Here is an 18,758-nt window from a genome sequence, read left to right as displayed (position 1 = left end):
ACGACATCGAGAGAAGATTTCGTTATTCGATTGTGGTTTAATCGAAGTTAGATTTTATTGGAAACTTGTAGTCTAATTATCAGTTTGTTCTTGCAATTTAATTTGCTTAGTTTCAATTCTTGAATACGAAAGTTATTGATTGAGCTCCTACGTGAAGATGTTGAAATTAATTGATTGCAGTAAGTATTTGCTTGCTTATTTTACTCTCAAGGCGAAGAATCCCCGTAAATTTGTTTTCATATCTATTATACTTGCATTTTTAATTGTTGTATTTACTTCTTAATTGTTCTACTCCAAGAAAGCTATTGTGCGTCTCCAAATTTAACGGTGATTCTAAGGAATAACTTATCAAACTCTTAGAAGTCTAGGGAAAAAGAAAAACTAGAGTAAAAACAAGAAATGAAGAAACCACAATTGTCGCAACTAAACATCATTTACAAACACATAACCACCAAGTAAGAACATCTAGCTAGAAACTATCCAAATTAACGGCGATCAACAAACAAAACGTGCGTAACAATAATGCAGACAACTCCGCTAGCTCATGAATTGATATTCACGGTTCGTTAAATCATAGATTGAGTCCGAATTCCTGGCCTTTGTTGCAATGCTTTTGGTTGTCACCATCTTTATCTCCTTCACCCAGAACATCCTCTCAACCACGTCCGAGAGGGTATCCAGACATGGACAATCATGAATTTCTAATTTCTCGAGAAAACACATTGCACCTAATTCGTATTGTACATTTCTCAGATTCCACAACTCTTCGATGCACAGGACCTCAAGACTAGGGAAGCCCTCGGGCAAGATCACCATTTGTTGACCAGTGTATGCATTCCGCAATTTCAGGTATTTTAGCTCGGGTAGCTTCTCTAGTAGTGGCATGGGGTCTTCATCAAGACAACTATTAACCAACGTCAATGATTTAATATTTGGAGGGACATTATTTGGTAACCTAGCAAGGAGTCCATCCAATTTGAGTGTTTGGAGATTGTGTAGAACACCAATCTCATCCAAACAAGGCATGCTTCTGAAACGATACCCTCTTAAGATTAGGTGTTCAAGATTCTCCAATAAAGCCAATGACACAAAGAGCTTGCTTACATCTGAGCTTCCATCCAATTCTTCTATGCCCAATTTGCGAAGACGAGTCAACATTTTTAAGTCCGAGAGCTCATATGTCCAATTATCAACCGAGACGTAGGTTAAGGTCACCAGAAGCTGAAGTGCATCTATCTTCGAAGGCTTTCGGCAAATCACATCTGACAAGTAGAGATGGTGAAGGCTACGCATTTCCCATATAATATCTGGCACTTCCACCAAAAAGTTTTGAGCTATGTCAAGAACCTCAAGGTTTTCCAAGCACCCAAACGAGTCTGGGAGCTCTTTTATGTAATTATTTCTCAACCCCAAGTACCTTAATTCCATCAATGTGCCAATAGTTTCCGGTAAAATCTTCAACCCAAAATCTTCCAAGTCAAGTATCTTAAGTAGCTCAAAGCTCTTCCAATAAGATGGACTAGTGTCCAAGTAGCCGCCTCCATGGAAGAAGAGAGAAACAAGAAGCTTATCTTGATCCGTGGAGTAGTTGAACTTGTCTCTGCTACAAATGATAACACGATGATGACGAGGACTCTCAGAGGGACGATTATTTCCATTGCTCCTTAGGATCTCAAAACCTAGTTTCTCCTCTGCTTTTTGGATGGATAGCATGTGTAGCACAACATTCATGCGATACTCCGTGCTCTTGTCCATGACTTCAATAAAAGAGTCATTAACTAAATCATTTAAATATGACTTAAATCGATGTGTTGAATCCACTACTCCTCCTGCAATCCAAATATGTGCCAACTTTTTTGCCCTCAAAGTTGTGTTTTCCTTAAAGAAGGACATATACAGGAAACATGACTCCAATTCGGGATCCAATTTATGATAAAATGGTTCCAATAACTTCAATGTTGAACCAAAATCAACTGATTCAAGAAGCTGTTCCCATTCACTCTCCCCAGAGACTTTCTTTTCTGCTAACTGCTTTCCCACCTCTTTTATAGCTAATGGCAGACCGCCACATTTTCTCAACATTTGTTTTCCCATATGCTCCAACTTCATTGGGAATTTGTGCTCACCCGTCAATTTATTGCCATGGTTTATTGTTTTCAAAAACAATTGCCAGCTCTTCTTAGAATCCAAAGGTTTCATATGATGAACATCTATATTATCTATGTTCATATTCCTAGTGTGACTTGTGAGCAGCAATCTACTTCCATCGTCTGCTTACATAAGAACAACATAAAAAGGAACAGTCAGAAGTAGATATGGCTGGAATCTAAAATTTTGAACCAACGCTAATTTAATACTCCCTCTATCCACGATAAGTGTGGTCTGGAGGAGAGGGCGCGGGTACTAAGAAAATATTGAGAGATGTGTATAAAGTGGATAAAAGGACCCCTAAAGTTGATTTGTTAGGTATTAATAAATGGTTTGCGAGATTGGTTTTTGGTAAATATTGTGAGTGAATGAGAATAAAAATATAAGGGCATATGTACTAAAATGAAAACACCACACTTATTGTGGACAGACGAAAATGGCAAAAAGATCACACTTATCGTAGACGGAGAGAGTATCTAAGTTAGCGAAATACGACTAGAACATATAAGTAGAAAGAATGATCATACATACATTCTCGTGGAAGAGCTCTCAAGAAAGAGTGCAAGTACATTGGTTTGGGCACGTCGTCAAGAACTATCAAATATCGCGTTCCTAGCAAGTGTTGGCGAAGCATATCTCTCAGACTTTGGTTGTCCATATTCTCCAATGACGAAGATGGATGAGGATCTTCTACCTGTTGTATTAGTTTGATAAGTAGCTCTTTAATAGTGAAGTGAGTAACATTAGATACCCAAAGACGACGCTTGAATCGCTCAACGACGGTTGGATGGTTGTATATCTCTCTTGCAAGAGTCGTCTTTCCAATACCAGACATCCCTTTGACAAGAACAATCCTCCGAGTTTCAAGCCCACCAATAATCCTTTTGCGAAGCAGCATTTTCACATCTTCCTCGAAGCCCACCACATCTGCATCATCATCAACATTTTGTGATGATCTCATGTGGGATTCATCATCTCCCAGTTTAAGCATCCGTTTCTTGATCTCTCTGATCCAGCTATGGATGGATCGATAGATTTCGCCTATTCTGAATAGGTCAAGGGCATCGTCAACTACGTCGACGAGATCACATGCCAAAAAATTTAGGCTTCTCCCCTCTTCCAATTTCTTATCCCTCACAATATCCAAAATCTCTCTCATCTCTTTAATTACCTTTTCCTTTTCCTCATTTATTTCGTCCTCTCCATAATTAATGTCCAGCTTCTGTATCAACGATAAGAGGAGGGCTTCCAACATGTTTTTGTAGCAATTAATTTATTTCAAGTCAAAACAAATTTGAAAAGAAATTTACACTAGACTAAAACTTAACTAGGAAGAGACCAAAAATGTTGATGAAATTAATTTCATCTTTACATAGTGATCAGTATAATACAGATCCATGAAGTCTTAACTTGATTTTTTTTTTGTTTTTGGTAATACTAAATTTAAAAAGCGCGCCAGAAGAAACCTTTGATCATATTAATCACTTTACCATGAAACACACACAACACTATTTTTTTTTAAACATGAATATTATTTCATTTGTGTCACAAAAAAACATGGTCCTTTGAAAGTGGCACATGTTTTAAAAAATACTACTCCCTCCGTCTACGAAATAAACTCCCACGGAGACTAAGAAAGCTGAAAAAGGTGGTGTAAAGGTGGTGTAAAAGACTAAAAGGGTAGTGTTTATGTATTGTGATTACTTTTACTAATCTTTAACTAGCAATTTGATAATAATAATAATAACAACAACAACAAAAACAATAATAATAATAATAATAATAATAATAATAATAATAATAATAATAATAATAATAATAATTAGTTTAGGGGAGACAAATTACATAAGTAATGGTGGAATAAAGTGGGCCCAATAGATAAAAGTGTAGTAAATTTAAAAGCAAGAGAGGATATAATTGTCCAAAAAGCAGAGTAGGAGTTTATTTCGTGGACAAATATTTAAGGGCAAGTAGGAGTTTATTTCGTGGACGGAGGGAGTATTAGACAAATATTGTAAATGGAAAATAAGTCTCATTTTACAAAATGTTGAAATAAAAAGTAAATAGATTGTGGTGAGAGTAGTGAACAAAAATGAAAAGTGCATGCTTTTGTGAGTTACTAATTAATCGCTGCCATTTACTAATTAGTAGAGATCGGTACACATGAGTGTACAATATTATTTCGATAACATGATAGTGTCATTTAGTGTTAGTATCATTTAATACAGTGTTAGTGTTATTTCGAGATAGTGTTATTTATATAACATGATAGTTGCCTTTGTAAAACAAAATAGCGTCAGTGTATATGTAATTATCAATTCTAATGAACATACAATTGTTAAATCACAAAAACTCGAGTGCAACCGAGTTGCACCCGCTACAGACCCGCATTCTGACCTGAATCCGCATTGTGACCCAAATAGTGTATATGACATTATTCGCTTATATAAATGACGTACATTACTTATAATTGTGCACGATTAAATCAAACATTATATTTATACCACACCTTTATTGAAAAAAAAAACTTTGGAAAGTATATGCTTGATTTCCGGTGGTACATATTTTTTGACTTTAGGGGAGAGGGAGCGGTGGGATTTGAACCCTAGAACTCACTGATCGTAGATAGGAGTTCGCACTGCTTAGTGTCCCTTGGGGATCCTGGTGTGTACATATATAAGCTTCTATGCTTGCCTGTGTATTTTTGGTTCTTATAATTATTCTTCATATATATAAATTGCGAAAGAACAATTGAAGTTATGACTGTACTCAACTTATAACTAACATTATTTGATCTACAACTGTGTTTAGGGCTCTCTTGAAATGATGATTTTGGGTTTGAATAAAATTCGTTGAAGCAGAAGATTTCCAAAGCCTAATAAATTTTCGATATAAAAACATCATAAACACGTGAATTTGAAAATTATTCTAATCTACGGAGAAGGAAAAAGTTACCTTTTTGTGATTCCTCTTCTTATCTTTGCTCAGATCGACTTTCTGATTCAATTAATCCTCCCACCTTCTTCCCAATAAAACCTTTGATTTTGAATGGTAGAATGTGATATCTTTCAAGCCAAAACAAAACCTGAAATGAATATTTTTTTACTAAACTTTAAACTAAACAAGGAAAGAGACAAGATTTTGAGGAAATTAATTAATTCATAGATGGACGTTACTATTATTATAAGTATGTTTCATTGTTTCCAATAAGAAGCAGCGTGCATGTTTCCACTTTCACACCCACATGCATCCTGCTTTTCTCAAGAAGCTCAAACTACTGTTGACTTAAAAAAAAGAAGTTTGAAAGATATTTAAATAGTTGAGATTGTTAAGGCTGTTGAATGATTAATTAAGGGGGGTGGCCAAGTGGGCTTGGTCAGGTCAACTTTCACCATCACCCCACATGCATTCTGCTTTAATTTCACAACAAATCTAAATATAAACTTCAATTTATTCTAAAAATAATCTTCAATTTTTTATTGTGTTTTCTTCTTTTCCTTAGCGTGATGATTATTGATCAATTATTTAACAATTAGCATAAATGATGAGCTAAATTAGTGTCGTTATTGAGTTGAATTTGAAAATAACCACTTTAGAATAGTAAAAATAAAAATTGTTCATTAAGATAAAAAATATCAAAAAATGGCCACACTTACTATTTTACTGTGAAATTAAGTTTTCAAACTACAATTCACAATGATATTTCTAGTCGTGCATTCAAGTTTTAAAGCTTGAATTCACGACTATAAATAGTGTTGGTTGTGAATTCGAATTTTAAAACTCGAATTTACAACTAACACTATTTCTAGTTATGAATTCAATTCTTAAAGTTTGAATTCACAACTAACATTAGTGTTGATTTATTAGTGTTTCTCTGTTTTTTTTTTTTTTTGGTTGAAAACTCTTTTGAATAACTGCTTGAAAGAGATTATGTTAATATATACTCCCTCCGTCCACGAAATGAGTACCCATATTTCCTTTTTCGTCCGTCCACGAAATGAGTACCCATTTCCCTTTTTGGCAAGTGTACCCCACACATCTCTTTAATTAATACACTCAAAAAGTGGGACCCTTAAACTATTCACACTACACTCTATATATTTCTTAAAACCCGTGCCGTCCACAAATGGGTACTCATTTCGTGGACGGAGGGAGTATATTGTTATTCTATCGTCAATATAAAAAAAATTATGAGGGCCTATTTTCTAGTTTTTGCTTAGGGCCCTGTGATATATCAGTCCTTGCTTATGGTGTCTAAAGAGGCTGCGTGTTCAAATAATATCATTGTAATTAACATTCTACACATTAATTAATACTATTTGATAGAATGTAAATGAAACTAATTAATGTACGTATATTGAATTCCAAACGCTGTGGAGTGAGAATGAAACCATGATTCAAACGCTGACCATAATTGTCGCAACTAAATATCATTTACAAACACAATACAACAAAGGGGGAAAAAAGGAAGAAAAACTAGAGAATATTCAAATTAATGCCAACAAGCTAGCAAAATGTATCAATAATGCAGATAACTGTAGTTAAGAATTGATATTCACAATACTTATATCCGAGATCAAGTCTGTATTTCTCATCTTTGTTGCAATGCTTTCGGTTGTCACCATCTTTAACTCCTTCAGATACTTCATCAACCCAATCGCTTTCGGGAGGGTATCCAGATATGGACAATCCTGGATTTCTAATTTCTCGAGCCAATTCATTGCATCTTCTGCACATTGTATATTTCTCAGATTCCACAACTCTTCGATGCACAGGACTTTGAGATGAGGGAAGCCCTCAGGCAAGATCACCATTTGTTGACCAGTGTATGCATTCCGCAATTTGAGGTAATATAGCATCCCTAACTTCCCTAATAGAGGCATGGGGTCTTCATCAAGACAGCTATTAACCAACGTCAATGATCCAATATTTGGAGGGAAACTTGTTGGAAGCCTGGCAAGGAGTCCATCCAATTTGAGTGTACGAACACTTTGTAGAATACCAAGTTTATCCAAACAAGGCATGCTTCTGAAACGATACCCTCTTAAGATTAGGTGCTCGAGGCTCCTCAACTGAGCTAATGATGCAAAGAGCTTGCTTACATCTGAGTTTCCATCCAATCCTTCTATGCCCAATTTCGTAAGACGAAATAGCAGTCGTAAGCGCGAGAGACCATATGTCCAATTATCAACTGAGATGTAGGTTAAGGTCTCCAGATGTTGTAGCTCGTCTATCTTCAAAGGCTTTTGGCAAATCACATCAGACATGTAGAGGTGGCGAAGCTTATACATTTTCCATATAATATCTGGAACCTCCACCATAAAGTTTTGAGCTATGTCAAGAACCTCAAGCTTTTTCAAGCACCCCAACGACTCTGGAAGCTCTTTTATGTAATTATTTCTCAGCCCCAAGTATATTAATTCCATCAATCTGACGATAGTTTCCAGTAAAAACTTCAACCCAAAATCTTCCAAGTCAAGTATCTTAAGTAGCTCAAAGCTCTTCCAATAGGATGGACTAGTGTCCAAGTAGCCACCTCCATGGAAGAAGAGAGAAACAAGATGCTTATCTTGATCCGTGGAGTAGTTAAACTTGTCTCTGCTACAAATGATAACACGGTGATAACGAGGACTCTCATAGGGTCGATTATTTCCATTGTTCCTTATGATCTCAAAGCCTAATTCCTCCTCTGCTTTTTGGATGGATAGCATGTGTAGCACACCATTCATGTAATACTTCGTGCTCTTCTCCTTGGCCTCAATAACAGATTCATTGATTAAACCGCGTAAGTATGATTCACAATTATATGCTGAATCCACTACTCCTCCTGCAACCCAAATCTGTTTCAACTTTTCTTTCCTCAAAGTTGTATTTGCCTTAAAAAAGGCCATACCCAAGAAACATGACTGCACTTTGGGATCCATACCCAAGGCCAGTTGATTATAAAATGGCTCCAATAACTTCAATGTTGAACCAAAATCAACTGATTCAAGAAGTTGTTCCCATTCACTCCCCCCCGAGAGTTTCTTTTCCGCTAACTGCTTTCCCACCTCTTTTATAGCTAATGGCAGACCGTCACATTTTCTCAACATTTGTTTTCCCATATGCTCCAAGCCCATTGGGAATTTGTGCTCACCTCTCAATTTATTGCCATGGTTTATTGTTTTCAAGAACAATTGCCAGCTCTTCTTAGAATCCAAAGGTTTCATCTCATGAACATTTCCATCGTCTACATGTAAGTCGGCATTCATTGTGTGACTTGTGAGCAGCAATCTACTTCCATTGTCTGCTTACATAAGAACAATACGAAAAGGAAGAGTCAGAAGGTTATTGAGTCAGGAAAATTTAAATTGCGCTTGATTAATTACATGATCATATATACATACAACCTTGTCGAAGAACTTCCAAGAAAGACTTGAAGCGCATTTGTTTGGGCACATCGTCGAGAACTATAAGATATCTCTTTCCTCGCAGGTGTTGGGAAAGCATATCTCGGAGGCTACGGTTGTCCATATTCTCCAATAAGGAAGATGTATGGAGATTCTCCGGATCTTGTAGCTGTTGAATTACTTTGATAAGTAGCTCTTTCATAGTACTGAAGTAAGTAGAAGTAGAATTAGAAACCCATGCACGGGTGTCGAAGAGCTGAATGACGGTTGGATGATTGTATATTTGTCTCGCAAGAGTTGTCTTTCCAATACCACACATTCCTTTGATAACAACAATCCAACTGAAGTATCCTTTCCCACCAATAATGATTTTGCGAAGCAGCATTTCCACATCTTTTTCCAAGCCCACCACATCTACATCATCTTCAATATTTTCTGATGATCTTATGTTGGATTCCATCTCATCTCCAAGTTTAAGAATGTGCTTCTTGATCTCTCCGATCCAACTATAGATGGACTCATACTTCCAAAGATAGGTATAGCCTTTTTCGCGACGGTGGAGGGCACAGTCAGCCATTTCGACGAGGTCATATACCAAAAAATTTAGGGTTCTTCCCTCTTCCAATCTCTTATCCCTCACAATATCCAAAATCTCTTTCATCTCTTTAATTACCATTTCCATTCCCTCATTTCTTTCGAACTCTTGATAATTCATGTCCAGCTTCTGTATCACCGATACGAGGAGCGCCTCCGACATACTTCTGCTTGGAACAAATTAACTACCATAATAGGTAACAAATAGCTAGATAAACTATTAGTATAGAAAAAATTGCATTTTGGATTGAATAGAATTTACTCGAGCAAAAGATTTCAAAACTCTATCTGGCGACAATCATAATCTCGTGAATTTAAAAACGATTCAATCTTCATATTGAGTTTTGTAAAGTCTCGTTAGATTGCGAGATTCAATCGAACCTGATATTTGTGGTTGCATATATTATTCTTCATATTGCAAAAGAATAATTACTAGTATTTAAAAAAAAAAAAAAAAAATTCTAACAAGAATATCCATTTATTTGGCATCCAAATGATTCTAGCTAGATTTAACAAAATTTCCTGAAGTGAAAGGTTTCAAAAATTAAAACTTTAAATTAAAGAAAAAGAAAAGTACCTTTTGTGATTCTTCTTCTTACTCGTCTTGATCTACATATATACCGAACCAATCCTCCCTTTTCCTTAACATTTTCTTTCGTTTTGTCATATATAGGATTCCAAAAGTCTCCTGTTACAATGGAAAATATAAAAAGATTTGGTGGCTTTTAGAGAGTGAAATTAATCCTTCTATTATTATAAATTCATTATCTCCAGCAGGGTGTACGTTTTCCACGTTCACCCCACATGCATTCTGCGTTTCACAAGAAACAAGGTGTTGACATAAGATTGTAAAAAACAAGTTTAAGAGAAATCCAAATAGTTGATCCAATATCGATCCTAACACCAAAACACATTTAATATTTCTTTTATTTCTTAAATATTGAAGGTTCACAAGGTGTCCAACTTGGCATCTTTATTGGGAAATGCATGCCTACATATGTGAAAAGTGTACTTTATTTAATTTGATAAAGGTTGTTGCAGTTGAGATCCTCAGTCCCAATTCTACGATAAATTATGATTAGTAGGATTGAATAGAATTTACTTAATTACCAATTATTTGATAAAAAATTAAATGTAGTATTTACTTTGAATTGATTTTACATATTGAATTTGAAAAGGTGACTGGATAATTTGTCTTTTGTGAGTTATTATGAAAATTTATAACATAAAATATATATATACATGCATAGTTTTCATAAATTATTTAAGAATTATTTTATGTTGCAATTTATATAGTTAACTTTTTTTAAAATAATAAGTCTATAATTGATAGACTTCAGCCATCTAGAATCATTTGTCGTGGTGAAATGATGAGGTTAGTACATTTTAACCATTCAAACACAACTAAAAAGAGATTTTATTATTTGTTCTAGTATGAAACACGTATATAAATATTCGTGAATTACTTAAGCTCATTTTATTTATAATTATAATTTGTTACTCCCTTCGTCCCATCATAAGTGAGACAATTCTTTTGAGCACGAGATTTAAGAAGTTGATGTTTAGTGTATTAAAAGTATTTAATTATATGTGTGATTAATGATTTTAAAAGAAATTAATTCAAAACTAATTTAAAAAATAAGAGATGAGTATTAATTGGTGTGATAAAAAAGAGTGTAATTAGTTTTATTAATAAGGTCTTAAATTCTTTAATTTTTAGCAAAAAAAAGAAACGACTGACTTTCGTTGGGATGACATAAAAAGGAATACGACTCACTTTCCGTAGGACAGAGGGAGTACAATACTTTAATTTTTTTTTTTTTATCTACTACAATAATGACATTGAAAAGTATATATTAATTTGTACTAATAATAACCACTAATTTAGTGGTGATGGACGGTTAAGATATGAAGAAACATAGTACAAACAAGATATGAAGAAACCACAATTAATTGTTGCAAATAAATGTCACAAACACACAACCACCAAAGGGAAAAAAGGAAGAAAATGTTGACAGCTCAGTTGTTGACAACGTCTGAGCTAGCTCATGGATTGATATTCACGACCTTTATTTTGGAGATTAAGTCTGAATTCCTCATCTTTGTTGCAATGCTTTTGGTTGTCACCATCTTTAACTCTGTGAAAGAAAACTTCGACACGATCTCTTCCGGGAGAGCATCCAGATTTGGACAATCGTGGATTTCTAATTTTGTGAACCATAGCAAACCCATTGCACTTTTTTCAACTTGTATGTTTCTCAGATTGCACAACTCTTCGATGCACAGGACTTGAAGCCACTGGAAGCTGCTGTGCAAGATCACCATTTGTTGACCAGTGTATGCATTCCGCAATTTGAGGTATTTTAGCTTGGGTAACTTCCCTAGTAATGGCATGGGGTCTTCATCAAGACAGCTATTAACCAACGTCAATGATTTAATCTTTGGAGGGAAACTTGTTGGAAGCCTGGCAAGGATTCCATCCAATTTGAGTGTTTCGAGCCTATGTAGAATACTAAGCTCATCTAAACAAGGCATGCTTCTGAAACGATACCCTCTTAAGATTAGGTGTTTAAGACCCTCCAACACAACCAATGATGGAAAGAGCTTGCTTACATCTGAGTTTCCATCCAATTCTTCTATGCCCAATTTCTTAAGCAAAGTCAATTTTTTTAAGCTCGAGAGCTCATATGTCCAATTATCCACCGAGACGTAGGTTAATGTCTCCAGATTCCATAGCGCATCTACCTTCAAAGGCTTCTGGAAAATCACATCAGACAAGTAGAGGTGGCGAAGCCGATGCATTTCCCATATAATATCTGGCACCTCTACCATAAAGTCTTGAGCTATGTCAAGAACCTCAAGCTTTTTCAAGCACCCCAATGAGATTGGGAGCACTCTTATGAAATTATTTCTCAACCCCAAGTATCTTAATTCCATCAATGTGCCGATAGTTTCCGGTAAAAACTTCAACCCAAAATCTTCCAAGTCAAGTATCCTAAGTCGTTGTTCAAAGCTCTTCCAATAAGACGGACTAGTGTCGAAGTAGCCACCTCCATGGAAGAAGAGAGAAACAAGATGTTTATCTTGATCCGTGGAGTAGTTGAACTTGTCTCTGCTACAAATGATAACACGATGATGACGAGGACTCTCAGAGGGTCGATTATTTCCATTGTTCCTTAGGATCTCAAAACTAAGTTTCTCCTCTGCTTTTTGGATGGATAGCATGTGTAGCATAGCATTCATTTCATAATTCGTGCTCTTGTCCTTGACATCAATAACAGATTCATTAATTAAACCATCTAAATATGGTTTACAGTCATCTTCGGAATCCACTACTCCTCCTGCAATCCAAATCTGTGACAACTTTTCTGCCCTCAAAGTTGTATTTTTCTTAAAGAAGGCCATACACAAGAAACATGACTCGAGCATGGGATCCAATTTATGATAAAATGGTTCCAATAACTTCAATGTTGAACCAAAATCAACTGATTCAAGAAGTTGTTCCCATTCACTCCCTCCTGAGACTTTCTTTTCCGCTAACTGCCTTCCCACCTCTTTTATAGCTAATGGCAGACCGTCACATTTTCTCAACATTTGTTTTCCCATATGCTCCAACTTCATTGGGAATTTGTGCTTACCCGCCAATTTGTTGCCATGGTTTATTGTTTTCAGAAACAATTGCCAGCTCTTCTTAGGATCCAAAGCTTTCATCCGATGAACATCTTCATCGCGTACATTTATGTCCCTATGAGTTATGTGACTTGTGAACAACAATCTACTTCCATTGTCTGCTTACATAAGAACAATACAAAAAGGAACATTCAGAAGCTTATTAGGTCGGGAAATTTAAATTGTTAGAAAGATGATCATACATACCATATGGAAGAGCGTTCACGAAAGAGTTCAAGTGCATTTGTTTGGGCATGTCGTCAAGAACTATAAGATATCGCTTCCCTTGCAGGTGTTAGTGAAGCATATCTCGGAGGCTTCGGTTGTCCATTTCCTCCAATATAGAAGATGCATGGAGATTCTGAGGATCTTCTAGCTGTTGTACTAGTTTGATAAGTAGCTCTTTCATAGTGAAGTGAGTAACATTAGATACCCAAGCACGACGCTCGAATTGCTCAACGACAGTTGGATAGTTGTATATCTCTCTCGCAAGAGTTGTCTTTCCAATACCACACATCCCTTTGATAAGAACGGTCTTCCTGTCAGCTCCCCCACCAATAATTGTGCGCAGCAGCATTTGCACATCTTCTTCTAACCCTACCACATATTTGTCATCAACATTTTCTGATGATCTCATGAAGGACTCCGTCTCTGACCCATCCTCTCCCAGTTTAAGCATGCGCGTTTTGATCTCTCCCATCCAACTATGGATGGACTTATAGTACGAATTAAAGCCTTTTATGAAAAGGTCGATGGCATCGTCAGCCATGTTGACAAGGTCACATACCAGAAAATTTAGGGTTTTCCCCTCTTCCAATTTCTTATCCCTCACAATATCCACAATCTCTCTCATCTCTCTAATCACCTTTTCCATTTCCTCTTTTACGCCGTCCTCCTTTGTTTTTGTGTCCCTTTCATAATTCATGTTCAGCTTGTGTATCATTAATACGAGGAGGGCCTCTGACATGTTTCTGCTTCCACCAAACTACCCTAATACGCAATTAACTGCATTAGTTAGCTAGCTAGGAAATAACAAATTCCAACAAATCCATAAATTATTAGGGTAGAAGTAAAATGATTTTGGATTGAATAGAATAGAATTTGCTCAACCGAAAGATTTCAAAAAATCTGTCATCATAATATTAATAATCATGTGAATTTAAAAGCGATTTAAATCTAAGTAGAATGAAATAAACTTTTTGTGATTCTTATTATCATTCTTATTAGATAAATGAAAATACCAGTAAATCACTATTATATAAGTGTGATCATACCTTGATATATATGTGTAGATGTCCTAAAAATTACAGTAAACGTCTATAAATTGTTAAATTTGGGATATAAGGATTTTATTAATTTTGAGAGATATTAATGTATCGATAAATTAATAATTTTTAATTAATAGTGTTTTCTTAATTTTAGAAATTATTATTTTAATCAAGTTATATGAGTAAAAAAGAATGAGAGATGATATTAAAATTAAATAAATAAATATATCTATGAATTCAATATGATTGATATTACTGGAGATCTTAATGATGATCAAACTAAAGATGATTCAATAATAGATTTATATTTTAACAAATTACCATAATATTCATAATTATAATATTTTGATTTATAATATTAAAGAGTCCAATATTTTTATTAAAGGTTCTCTAAAAAATTATTATTTTATTAAAAATGATGATTTTTTAACTGGCCCAATTTCCAAAAGTGGTTGAAACAACCCTATTACAGCCAAATTAGGGGTCAACTGTGAGTCGAGCTATATTAAAATTAGTGTTAATGGGTAACTACCCACATTTAATAGTGCATATTCGAAGGGTCGGGTCGGGTTTAGTTAATCGAATGGGCTAATGCGATTCGGTGTTTGATTACTTGAAAAATCGAGACGTTTTTTTTTTTTTTTTTTTTTGATTTGGGGGAGTTAGGGAGGGGGAGCAGTGGAATTTGAACCCGGGACCTCACTGTGTTCAAACACCATTGTTCACACACAGGAGATCGCACCGTTTGGTGTCCCCTTGAGGACAAAAAAATCGAGACGTTTAATGGTCGGGGATTCAAGTTATACTACAAAAAAGCGTCGGTTTACCGGCGAAATTTACCGGCGGCAGCTCCGCCGCCGGCGATTACTGGCGGCTTTCCGACGGCGGAGCGGCCGACCCGTAAATTTTAAATATATGGCGTACATACCGGCGACAAATTTTAAATATATGGCGTACATACCGGCGGCCGGCCCGTAAATTTTAATTATCACCGAAAGGAAATGGTGAAGGAATATTGATCCTTCAAAACAAACACAAACAGAACAATTCAACACAAACATAAATACAAACAGAAGAATTATTGGAAAAAAATATTCATCGAGAGAAATGGGCCTCGCTGCTTGAGTAATAACGCTCACAATGTCATAGACGAATAATGGCAAAAAGCAAGCATTCTAAAATTGGGGTATTGGCCTATAAATACCCGAACTTTTTGCATTTTCTGGTTTTGCACCTCAACTTTAAACTTAGCGTATAAATACTTTGTATTCTTTCTGATTTTGCACCCGACGAATTTTTACCCTCAAATCGTTAATGGGATGACAGCCAGATTGAGAGGGAAGTTTGAAGTTCATAATGAAATAGATAAGTTTGTTGTCAATTTGGAATTTAGAACATGTAATTGTAGATTTGGGATGTCAATCCGACTGCCATGTTAACAACAATTTGGGGATTAAAATTCGTTGGGTGCAAAATCAGAAAGAATACAAAGTTCGGATATTTATAGGCTAATTTTAATATTGGGGTGCAAAACCAAAAAATAGTAAAAGTTCGAGTATTTACAGGCCAATACCCCTTCTAAATTTGCATTCAACAAGAAAAAGAACATATGTATTGGATTCAGTAAAATAGAGTTAAGATAACATACCTGGGCTGCCGGTAACGGAAGAAGGTATGGGGCACCGAGCAGCAGCGAAGGAGCGGTTGCGAGCAAAAGCTGGGGGCGGCGCGACGGAATCCGACGGTGTTTACTGTGCGTGATTAAATTTAGGGATTTATTGAATGTTCATGTTGAGTTGAAGAAGCCAAATAATGTGAATATTTAACAACCTCTAATAAAATAATAACATCACGAATTTATATCGAGCCGGCTGAAGTGTTGACTTATCGTTTCACACATAAAATTTGTAGGGATAAAAAAAAAACAAAAAAAAAACAAAAGTTTGAAAGATATTTAAATAGTTAAGGCTGCTGAATGATTAATAAAGGTGACTTCCACTTTCACTCGACATGCATATTATGCGCTTAATAATTATTCTTTAATTAAAATTTAACAATCCATACTAGCTAGTTGATCAACATTGAATAATTCATCGGATATTGATCGACATTTTGTTACTAAGGGCTTGTAGAAAATGCGATAAATAAATAAATAAACAACTAAAGTTGAGGCTCCTTAGGCCATAGTGATCACTATATAAATCCATTGGAATTTCACTTGAATACAAAAAAAAAAAAGTTTTACATAGTGATCACTATATGGATTCATGAGGTCTTAACTTGATTTTTTTTATAATTATAATACTAATTTAATTTAAAAATTGTGCCAAATGAACAAATCTTTGAACATATATACTAACCACTTTACTTAATTCGTGGATGGAGGGAGTAGTATTTTGTGTGTTTCACAGTAAAGTAGTTAGTATATATGTTCAAAGATTTTGTGTATTTCACAGTAAAGATAAAGGAATTAATTATTGTAGGATTAGTGTGCAAAAATGAAAAATGCACATTCTTGTAAAACTATCCAAAATGACAAAAGAAACATATATTTGTAAGAATAAGAAAGTACTACTAGTATTTAAGAATTACTCCTTTCTTCCTTTTTTCTTTTTACTATAGCCTCTATCAATATTAATTTTACTAGACTCTTTTGAACTAGTTTTCGCATATTTAAATTAAAAAGTATGTAATAATCAGTCTTATACTGAATTAAATAATTCTAAAAACTAAAATTAATTATTAAAAATTGCATGTTGTAATAGGTATAACCAATTTTTAATTAACAATTGTAAAATCATACAATAACACAAAAAGTAAAATTGAACAAAAAAATATACTAGAAAAACTAAAAAAATAAAAATGGGACACACACAAAAAAGTCAGATAGAAGCCCAATTGCAAATAGCTAACGATATGACTCAAAATACATGAATTTTGACATGCATACGCTAAATTGGAACATAAAAGAATCTCTAATCAAGAAATTAATTTGTGATACAATTTATGTATTTATATCATCCGACGTATCAAAATTATAACACAAATACTCATGTGCAACCGATTGCACCGTGCAACTGGTTTCCAAAACAACACTACTTCATTCGGGAAATGACATTTGAACATTTTCGAATAACACTACTTCAACATACAAATGACACTTGAAGATCTTTAAGTGTCATTTGTATGTTGAAGTAGTGTAATTCAGAAACCAGTTGCACGGTGCAACCGGTTGCATGGGAGAGTGCCTCAAATTATAATAACAAAATCTAATAAAACCATAAACCTAGTCGCGAGCAATTTAATGAGTTTTGTAAAGTCTCGTTAGATTATCCGAGATTCAATCTAACTTGATATTGTTCATTTATATTCTCAAGACTCTGCTACACCACACACCTTCATTGAAAACTTTGAAAAGCTGAACGTGAAAATTTGTTGTTGCATATTATTCTTCATATTGCGAAAGAATAATTGAAGTGATCCACTACCCAAATTAACAGCTATTAACAAGCAATACTAGAACTAAAAAAATAAAATCTAACAAGAATATCAATTTATTTGGGCATCCAAATGATTCTAGATTTAACAAAATCTCCTGAAGTGAAAGGTATCAAAAAATTATAACTTTAAAATTAAAGAAAAAGAAAAATACCTTATTGTGATTCTTCTTCTTACTCGTCTTGATCTACATATGTACCGAACCGATCCTCCCTTTTCCTTAACATTTTCTTTCGTTTTGTCATATATAGGATTCCAAAAGTCTCTTGTTACAATGCAAAATATAAAAAGATTTGGTGGCTTACAAAGTCAAATCATTCTATTATTATGAATTCATTATTTCCAGCAGGGTGCACGCTCCCACGTTCACCCCACATGCATCCTGTTTTTCACAATTAAACAAGGTATGGGCTTAGTGTCGGTGACATAAGATTTTTTATTTTTTTTTTAATTATTACAAGAGATATCAAATAAACTAGTGTTAATATATCAAAGTACCCACTTTCTTATAACAAAAATAAATTTTACCCACTCAAATAAAAACATAAAAAAATACCCACTTTTTGTGTTAAAGGACTACATTACCCTTCTATATAAATGGGCAAACCCTAATTTCATTTCATTATCTCATTTCTCTCTCTCTCTTCTCTCTCTCTCTACCCGCTCTCTCCCCTCTCTCTCATTCCTCAACGCACTCTCTCTCTCTCTTTCCATCTCTCTCTCTGGCGATTGAGGCGGCGGATCGACTGGAGCACGGCGGTGGCGGCCGAGGGCGGCCATTGAGGCGGCGGATCGATTGGAGCACAGCGGTGGCGGTCGAGGACAGCCATGGCGACATCGGTGTTGCCGCCGCGCGTTTCTCTCCTCATCTCCAATCTCGGCGTCTCTCTCTCCTTCTTCCTCTATCTACACGCACCTCCGCCGCCGTCCGCCCCCTCGCCGCGGTCGAGGCTCCGGAGAAGGTCATCGATCTCGGCGATCAGATCTCGAGCCTCACCATCGCCGACAATCAGAAGCTCGGCGATCAGATCTCGACGCTCACAAGTTCGACGTCTCCGCCGTGTCGTTCGCCCGCGTCGCGGCCGCCGCCGCCTCGCTCTTTGTCTTCTCTCTCTCCTGCAACGGCCGGCGAGAAACGCATGCTCTGCCGTCGATCTCCCTCTGCCATCAATTTCCAGTTTACTTAACGAAT

At 35.5% G+C, this 18,758-nt stretch overlaps 3 protein-coding genes across 7 annotated transcripts; all 3 read right to left on the bottom strand.

Annotated features, from left to right (window-relative positions):
• Window positions 1–363: 363 nt before the first annotated feature.
• On the bottom strand, window positions 364–5,297 carry LOC131017530 (probable disease resistance protein At1g58602). 2 transcript variants are annotated; one of them, XM_057946315.1, is made up of 3 exons: window positions 5,104–5,297; window positions 2,680–3,194; window positions 364–2,270 (listed from the first exon to the last, which is right to left on the bottom strand). In XM_057946315.1, exons 2-3 carry the CDS (start codon window positions 3,137–3,139, stop codon window positions 538–540), a joined length of 2,193 nt encoding a protein of 730 aa, XP_057802298.1. In that variant the 5' UTR covers window positions 3,140–3,194; window positions 5,104–5,297; the 3' UTR covers window positions 364–537. The 2 variants fall into 2 exon arrangements, with proteins under 2 accessions (XP_057802298.1, XP_057802297.1); XM_057946314.1 differs by lacking the exon at window positions 5,104–5,297 and having other exon boundaries at window positions 2,680–3,568.
• Window positions 5,298–6,524: 1,227 nt separating this feature from the next.
• On the bottom strand, window positions 6,525–17,823 carry LOC131017522 (disease resistance RPP8-like protein 3). Of its 4 annotated transcripts, XM_057946295.1 has the most exons (6): window positions 17,721–17,812; window positions 15,717–15,819; window positions 13,008–13,790; window positions 9,709–12,919; window positions 8,538–9,298; window positions 6,525–8,434 (listed from the first exon to the last, which is right to left on the bottom strand). In XM_057946295.1, exons 5-6 carry the CDS (start codon window positions 9,292–9,294, stop codon window positions 6,690–6,692), a joined length of 2,502 nt encoding a protein of 833 aa, XP_057802278.1. In that variant the 5' UTR covers window positions 9,295–9,298; window positions 9,709–12,919; window positions 13,008–13,790; window positions 15,717–15,819; window positions 17,721–17,812; the 3' UTR covers window positions 6,525–6,689. The 4 variants fall into 4 exon arrangements, with proteins under 4 accessions (XP_057802278.1, XP_057802279.1, XP_057802280.1 ...); XM_057946296.1 differs by having other exon boundaries at window positions 8,538–12,919; window positions 17,721–17,823; XM_057946297.1 differs by having other exon boundaries at window positions 8,538–12,919; window positions 13,008–13,785; window positions 17,721–17,823.
• LOC131018307 (disease resistance RPP8-like protein 3) lies at window positions 11,178–13,056 on the bottom strand. The gene is made up of 2 exons (XM_057947031.1): window positions 13,008–13,056; window positions 11,178–12,919 (listed from the first exon to the last, which is right to left on the bottom strand). Exons 1-2 carry the CDS (start codon window positions 13,054–13,056, stop codon window positions 11,178–11,180), a joined length of 1,791 nt encoding a protein of 596 aa, XP_057803014.1.
• Window positions 17,824–18,758: the final 935 nt, after the last annotated feature.

The sequence above is a fragment of the Salvia miltiorrhiza genome, chromosome 3 (assembly GCF_028751815.1).
Source record: "Salvia miltiorrhiza cultivar Shanhuang (shh) chromosome 3, IMPLAD_Smil_shh, whole genome shotgun sequence".
Lineage (NCBI taxonomy): Eukaryota > Viridiplantae > Streptophyta > Magnoliopsida > Lamiales > Lamiaceae > Salvia > Salvia miltiorrhiza.
The sequence above is the reverse complement of the archived record's forward strand: the minus strand, read 5'-3'. Positions and strand labels throughout refer to the sequence as shown.

Excerpts from the sequence above, each read along its gene's own strand:
- LOC131017530 (XM_057946314.1), bottom strand. The coding sequence starts at position 3,403 with ATGTTGGAAGCCCTCCTCTTATCGTTGATACAGAAGCTGGACATTAAT. Across the intron at positions 2,271-2,679 it reads GAGAGCTCTTCCACGAGAAT|ACGATGGAAGTAGATTGCTG; the intron begins GTATGTATGATC and ends TTATGTAAGCAG.
- LOC131018307 (XM_057947031.1), bottom strand. The coding sequence starts at position 13,056 with ATGCCCAAACAAATGCACTTGAACTCTTTCGTGAACGCTCTTCCATAT. Across the intron at positions 12,920-13,007 it reads CGTGAACGCTCTTCCATATG|ACAATGGAAGTAGATTGTTG; the intron begins GTATGTATGATC and ends TTATGTAAGCAG.
- LOC131017522 (XM_057946296.1), bottom strand. The coding sequence starts at position 9,294 with ATGTCGGAGGCGCTCCTCGTATCGGTGATACAGAAGCTGGACATGAAT. Across the intron at positions 8,435-8,537 it reads CTTGGAAGTTCTTCGACAAG|ACAATGGAAGTAGATTGCTG; the intron begins GTTGTATGTATA and ends TTATGTAAGCAG.